This window comes from Malus sylvestris, chromosome 10 (genome assembly GCF_916048215.2).
Source record: "Malus sylvestris chromosome 10, drMalSylv7.2, whole genome shotgun sequence".
Classification (NCBI taxonomy): domain Eukaryota; kingdom Viridiplantae; phylum Streptophyta; class Magnoliopsida; order Rosales; family Rosaceae; genus Malus; species Malus sylvestris.
In genome coordinates, this window is record NC_062269.1 from 6,786,765 (window position 1) to 6,793,778 (window position 7,014).

The following is a 7,014-nucleotide window of genomic DNA, read 5'->3' on the forward strand; positions in this document are numbered from 1 at the left end:
AGATCTTACCCATAGAATACAAGCTGTATGGATGAAATGGAAGAGTGCATATGCCACTAAAGCTCAAGAGAATTTTTTTTAGAATGGCAATGAGGCTAACAATGTTTTATGGCACATAATGTTTGGCGGTCAAACATCAATATGTGCAAAATGAGTGTAGCGGAGATGAGAATGCTTCGTTGGATGTGTGGACACACGATAAAGAACAAGATAAAAAACGAGGATATCCGAGGTAAAGTAGAAGTAGTCGCAATTGTAGATAAGATGAGAGAAAATCAGTTAAGGTGATTTGGACCTGTAAACCAAAGACCTACAGATCCTCTGGTTAGAAGATGCAATTATGAGACGAAGACCCAGGGTAAAAGAGGTAGAGAAAGATCTAGTAAGACTTGAAAATAGACTCTAAGAAAAGACATGGAGCACTTGGAGCTAACAAAAGACTTGGCACAAAACCGAGCATAGTAGCATTGTAGAATTCATATAGCTGACTCTACTTAATGGGATAAGACTTCTTGTTGTCGTTGTTGTTGTCATACTCATCTCTCAAATGTTGAAATTATCTCCATTTGTTAATCTGCCTATTTCATTAATCAATGAGACTCACACAACATATCTTTTTGTGCAATCAAGCTACATATATTTATTTTACTTTGGAAAAGGAAGTGATTTCTACACACAACTTTTTTTTTCTCTCATGTCATCCACACTTATTTATGTTTGTCATTCTAAATTATATAAATTAAAAAAAAAATCAAATGACAAAAATAAACAAATGTGTGGGTAAATATTTTTTCTTTCATGATACGTATTATTGAGTGATCCGAAAAATTAACAGCTTAAATCTTATATTAAGATCTAGTGGATATTTTCAACAATTAAATCTTTCATAAAATTCGTACAACTGAATCATTGATGTAGCATTAGAGCCCGGAAAAAAATAAAAGCGGTGTACGTAATCAATTCCGTTTGACAGAACAGAAAAATGGAAATGAGAGTAAACAGAGAATAATGGATGGAAGGTAAGAAACTGAATCTCCGAAGTTCTTTGTGCAGTGCGCGTAGGGAGAAGAGATCCAACTCAACAGTCAGAGAAAAGCAAAGAAAGGAGGCTGCGAGTGATCCAAAACAGTACCTACTATGCCCATTACACCACAGCCTGTAACAACTCTTGCAAACCTCTTAAGAAGCCGACAATTGAACATAATTCCAAGCACCCCATGTGAGTGAGACCATTCTCTCTTCCCTTTTTAGTCTCAGTTTTCACTGCGCTATCTATCTGCTTTCTGCTTTCTGCTGTTCTCTCACTTTCACTGCTCCTATTTGTTGCCACTTTCCCGAGAAAATTCCAGCTTAAATTTTCTGGGATTTCTTCAAAATCATGTGGGATTCTGAGACTGAGTTGGTTGGAGGAAGAGATTATGGGAATGGAGTTCTGAGTTCAACCAAGCAGAGTGTTAAGACTGATGGCTTTGAGCTCAAAGGCAACTCTTGGTATGTACTATGAACTCTCAGATTATTACATTAATTAATTAATTAAAGTCTGATTAAGCGAGATGTTAATCGTCCATCATGCATGCTTTGTTTTGCATATCTTTGATAGGATATCAATTCAGAAAGTTGATTAAATTATTTAGTGGGTTTGTTTGTTTATTTAAATTAATAGGTATGTTGCAACTGATATCCCAAGTGACCTGCTGGTTCAAGTTGGGGATGTCAATTTTCACTTGCACAAGGTAAAGTATGCTAATTCTATTGCACAAATGCTTAAAACTTCACTTCACTCAAACCCCTGAATTCTTTCTTGTCTAATAATTTTGTTACTGGTAAATATTGAGGCAATGAAATTTTGTGTCTGTGTTGTCCAAGTATCCCCTGCTTTCTAGGAGCGGAAAGATCAACAGAGTTATGTATGAATTACGCGACCCGGACTTGAGTAAGATGGTTTTGGATGATGTTCCTGGTGGACCGGAGGCCTTCGAGCTAGCTGCAAAATTCTGCTATGGAATTGCAGTTGACCTAACAGCAGCAAATATTTCAGGCCTGAGATGTGCTGCAGAGTACCTTGAAATGACAGAGGACTTGGAAGAAGGCAACCTTATTTTCAAAACCGAGGCATTTCTTAGCTATGTGGTTTTATCCTCGTGGAGAGACTCCATTGTTGTGTTGAAGAGCTGTGAGAAGCTGTCACCGTGGGCAGAAAACCTTCAAATTGTCCGAAGATGCAGCGAGTCTATTGCCTGGAAAGCTTGTGCTAATCCGAAGGGGATAAGATGGGCATACACCAGAAGGCCAACAAAAGTTTCTAGCCCAAACTGGGGTGACATGAAGGACTCAAGTCCAAGTAGAAGCCAGCAGGTCCCTCCCGATTGGTGGTTTGAAGATGTTTCAATTCTTAGGATTGATCACTTTGTCAGGGTTATCACCGCAATTAAGGTAAAGGGGATGAGATTTGAACTGATTGGAGCTTCAATTATGCACTATGCATCTAAGTGGCTTCCAGGTTTGATCAACGAAGGAACGGGTGCTGCAGATGAAGGAAGCAACAGCAGCAATAGTACAAGTAATAGTGGCGGTAGTTGGAAAGGTGGACTTCATATGATTGTGGCAGGAAATAAAGATGAGCCTGCGAATGTTCAGGCCAAAAATCAACGGATGATCATTGAGAGCCTTATCAGCATAATTCCACCACAGAAGGATAGTGTCTCGTGCAGCTTCCTGCTTCGGCTTTTGAGAATGGCAAACATGTTGAAAGTAGCACCTGCTTTGGTAACTGAGTTGGAAAAACGGGTGGGAATGCAGTTCGAACAGGCTACATTGGCGGATCTTCTTATTCCTTCGTACAATAAATGTGAAACTATGTACGACGTGGATCTTGTTCAAAGGCTTCTGGAGCACTTTCTGATTCAGGAACAGACAGAAATTTCGAGTCCAAGCCCACAATCTTTTCCTGGGAAGCACTATGATGACCTTCAAAGGGGTACCGGCCCAAATGCTAAGATGAGGGTAGCTAGGCTTGTCGATAGTTATCTTACAGAGGTGTCCAGAGATAGAAGCCTCTCCCTAACAAAGTTTCAGGTACTGGCAGAAGCTTTGCCCGAATCTGCAAGGATCTGCGATGATGGACTTTATAGAGCAATCGATTCCTATCTTAAGGTACCTCCTCCTCCTGAAATTACATGCATGTTTTGAATATACAATGAAGGGAAAACAAATAGATATAAAGTTTGCTACATAGAGAAATGTATCACTCACATTATTTAGTGCAGAGAGCTTCAATGTTATTAGTGGCCTTTGAACAATGGATGTATGCTCGTTCTTAGCTTGCATAACGATGGGAGAGCGTTATTGATTTGAATATTTGAACTATTTATTGCTAATTAGCTAGTAAGTTTACATTTTCAGAGGTGAATGATTATGAGTTCTACCGATATGTATAGCAAGCACCGCAAGTCAGCTTTTGTGATCATGACTTGAAAGCACAACTCAACAATATCGTTTTCCACTGGTTTATATAATTCATGAACAATCATTGGGAAATTATTTTAGTTTTTTCTCATAAATCGTTACGCCATTTTTGTTGATGAATTGCTTCCAGACCCTGCGTAAAGCGGGAGCCTTGTGCACTGGGTACGACCTTTTTTTTTTAATTGCTTCAGATTAAGATTTTTCATCACTTTATCAATTTAACAGGCCCATCCAACACTTTCTGAGCACGAAAGGAAGAGGCTTTGCCGGGTGATGGATTGCCAAAAGCTATCAATTGATGCCTGCATGCATGCTGCCCAAAATGAAAGGCTCCCACTTAGAGTGGTAGTGCAAGTCCTTTTCTCTGAACAAGTTAAAATAAGCAATGCATTAGCCACAAGCTCCCTCAAAGAAGCTGGAGACTCTCAGTTTCAGCCAATGGTTTCCAATCGAAAAACACTACTGGAAGGGACCCCGCAGTCATTCCAAGAAGGATGGGCTGCCGCTAAAAAAGACATTAACACGGTGAAATTCGAACTGGAGAGTGTGAAAGCCAAGTACGTAGAGCTCCAGCATGACATGGAGAATTTACAGAGACAGTTTGATAAGATGTCAAAGCACAAACAGACATCAGCATGGAGCAGTGGGTGGAAGAAACTAAGCAAACTCACAAAGAACACAAATCTAGAGAACCAGAACATCGGGCTGGAGCACACAACGGCCGCAGATCAGCTGAGTAGAAAGACACCTAGGAGGTGGAGAAATTCCATCTCCTGAAAATAAGAAATGATTGAACGAAAGAGATTTACGTCTACATGTTTGACTATGTGTTCCAAAGGTTTTCTTTAATTGTTTGAAGGATTTTTCTTTCTTTTTTTATATTTTTCATTTATTTCAACAGGAATTGGAGATCTCTTTTCTGTAGCAATTGTTCCCAGAGCCTAGCCGATGAACATCAGCATCACTGAAATTTGATTGTATTATGGGAGTGTTTTCTTCGTGTCAATGCTAATATCTGTTTGTTTTTTCTTTTCCAATGGGGGAGGAGCAGGCTGAATTACCCGAATTCAAGGAGAGTGCATTTCTTGATTGATTTATTTATTATTACAATCGATGTTCTATGCTAACAACATAGATAATCCACCACTTTTTGCTTTTTTATTATAATTTTTTTTTTTCAATTTTTTCAATTTTTTTTTTAAATTTGTTGTCAGCTAGGCTAAATTACCTCTTCGTCAACAGTCGTGTGCGAGACACCAATCCTCTCCCAAAGGAAAAATGACCATTGTACCTACAAGGTTCTAAATGACGCTAAACGCTAGTCGGGCAACGGGCGCCTAGGTAGACTAGGCGGATTTAAGTAAATCCATTATATTTCGTGTAAATAAGTGTCTGTTTATACTTAAAATATATAATTTCATCATAAACTACAAAATAAAATGACATATGTATTATGAAGTATTGAAACATAATGAAAACATGGGGAACAAGCATATAGTGTGTGCTCATTTAAGTATTCAACAAGTCTCTTACAATTTATTGAAAAAAAATTAAATGCAAATTGAAAGTTATTTATTTTCTATCTAAGTGAGCCACAACCTAAGCATGTGCCTAGGCGGGCGCCTCAGTTGGTCTAGGCACCATTTCTTAATTTCAAACGCTTAGGCATTAATCGGGGCGGTGGCCGGCCGCCTAGCGCCTAGGCGGAGATTTTTAGAACAGTGTGCATCTAGAAACTCTCTGTTGGTCCCCCTCTACTAGATTTTATTAATAATATGAAGAAAAAAAAATAGGTAAAACAAGCGGGGGGACTATTAAGTTGAAGATCCAATTAAGACAGAATTGCAATGCAATACAGTCATTATCTATAGCAAGAGTTTATGTCAAACCCCTAATGTGGATATCAAAGTTCATATGATTCATAATGAATATAATTTATGACTCTCTTATTATATTCAATACTTTGCACAAAGATTTCCAAATCATATCTTATAGTATTCTCCTTCTTTATCGAAGGTAGAGATTCCTTGTTGTACACTTACATGTCTCTACGATTAAGTCTAAGACCCCAACAATGTGTGGAAAAAAACCCTAGAGTTATAACGCATCGTCAAATGATCAAAAACTTCACCATAAGACAACTGTGGTGTTAATTGCATTATTGCAATTTTGGAGTTTCTTAAAACAGCCTAAGCGCTAGTTGTTGCTCAGCTGCCGCGATTAAGGTAGGATCGGAAGAAAAATTGGCGGAGGAATTAGGCAAAGCCTAGGCGGCCACCTGGGTGCTCTAGGCGGTGTAGGCAGTCTAAGGCGAAGTCAAGGCCGCTTTTAGTGTGATGCGAATCCCAACTTTAATAGATTAGCCATGGTTGCTGAGCTTGGTTTCGGCGGACTTGCGGGCACACTCACCATCACAAAGAAGAAGAAAGTGAACAATTAACCCTTATCTTTTAATTTGACACGGTGTCATTTTAGTTTTCTTTAAGTTTTCCTTACTCTTTACATGTGGCTTAGTAAGTGCCACTATTTTCGCCCATAAAGAAACAAGGAACCAAAAAAAACACTATGTCATACAATCCTGATAGCACTTTAATTGAAAGAGAATGGTACTAATCGACAAAATCAGAAGAAAAAAAAAAGAAAATGATACTATTGTTGCAGTCCTATTAGAATAGGAATGTGATTGTGTAAATCCTAGTATTTCTTGGAATATCTCTTATATTCCTATTAGGAGTTGATTACCTATTAACTGTTGTAATCCTAAAGAGAAAGGTTTTTACCTATCCTACTACTATAAATAAAGGCACAATAGGGTGGAATAACACACACCTACAATTACACATCTCTCTCTTCTTCTCTACTATTGCACCACCTTTCTCTCTCTATGGCCTCCATAATTGTTCAGTAAATTATGCCTACAACACGTTATCAGCACGCTCTTGACGCTACGCTAAAGAGAGTTTATTCTTCAATCAGGGGAGTATTACGTTTTAATCATTATTTTTATGATTAATTTATTATTTTGAATTGATCTACATGCTATTGATTCAATTTCATTTTTCTATGTTGAACGTGATACAGCGCATTGGAGATGCAATTCCGACTTTATGCGAATGATTTTCTACAAATTCAAAGGCTTTTGATGTTTTCTGTCAATCAGGTACGCTTAAAATAAAGTAAGAAATTTGAAACGACCTTGAAACATGAAAACATTCCCATGACGCATGAACCCCATATGTTTATATTTTCATTCCGATATATATATTGTATATGTTCATATATTTGTTTCATACATTACGCAATTTTTGTTATGTGGAATTTGTGAGTCAAAGAATCGAAATAAATTAGAAGCAATTTAGGGTTTTTTCAAACCCTAGATTCGAAAAAAAAAAACCAAAATTGGGTAATTTTTTACAGCACCACCACGGCGCCATCGTATGATAGACCTTGGGATAGTGTTTCAACACCTTGGACCTTAAACGCAGCCCTCTGGGCTTGCTGCTTCCTCTCGGACCCAACCAAGCTTTGGCTTGGGCTGCTTGATCGACA

The 7,014-nt window shown here is 38.2% G+C and overlaps 1 protein-coding gene across 2 annotated transcripts; it reads left to right on the forward strand.

The window, feature by feature from the left end:
• Nucleotides 1–906: 906 nt before the first annotated feature.
• On the forward strand, nucleotides 907–4,490 carry LOC126586648 (root phototropism protein 3-like). 2 transcript variants are annotated; one of them, XM_050251566.1, is made up of 5 exons: nucleotides 907–1,219; nucleotides 1,350–1,491; nucleotides 1,664–1,733; nucleotides 1,867–3,153; nucleotides 3,691–4,490. In XM_050251566.1, the coding sequence occupies exons 2-5, from the start codon at nucleotides 1,379–1,381 to the stop codon at nucleotides 4,240–4,242; spliced, it is 2,022 nt and encodes a 673-aa protein (XP_050107523.1). In that variant the 5' UTR covers nucleotides 907–1,219; nucleotides 1,350–1,378; the 3' UTR covers nucleotides 4,243–4,490. The 2 variants fall into 2 exon arrangements, with proteins under 2 accessions (XP_050107523.1, XP_050107524.1); XM_050251567.1 differs by lacking the exon at nucleotides 907–1,219 and having other exon boundaries at nucleotides 1,226–1,491.
• Nucleotides 4,491–7,014: the final 2,524 nt, after the last annotated feature.

Bases quoted from the DNA above. Each gene is read 5' to 3' on its own strand.
- LOC126586648 (XM_050251566.1), top strand. From the start codon at position 1,379: ATGTGGGATTCTGAGACTGAGTTGGTTGGAGGAAGAGATTATGGGAAT. The intron at 1,492-1,663 runs GTATGTACTATG...TTAAATTAATAG, and splicing joins GAGCTCAAAGGCAACTCTTG to GTATGTTGCAACTGATATCC. The intron at 1,734-1,866 runs GTAAAGTATGCT...GTGTTGTCCAAG, and splicing joins TCAATTTTCACTTGCACAAG to TATCCCCTGCTTTCTAGGAG.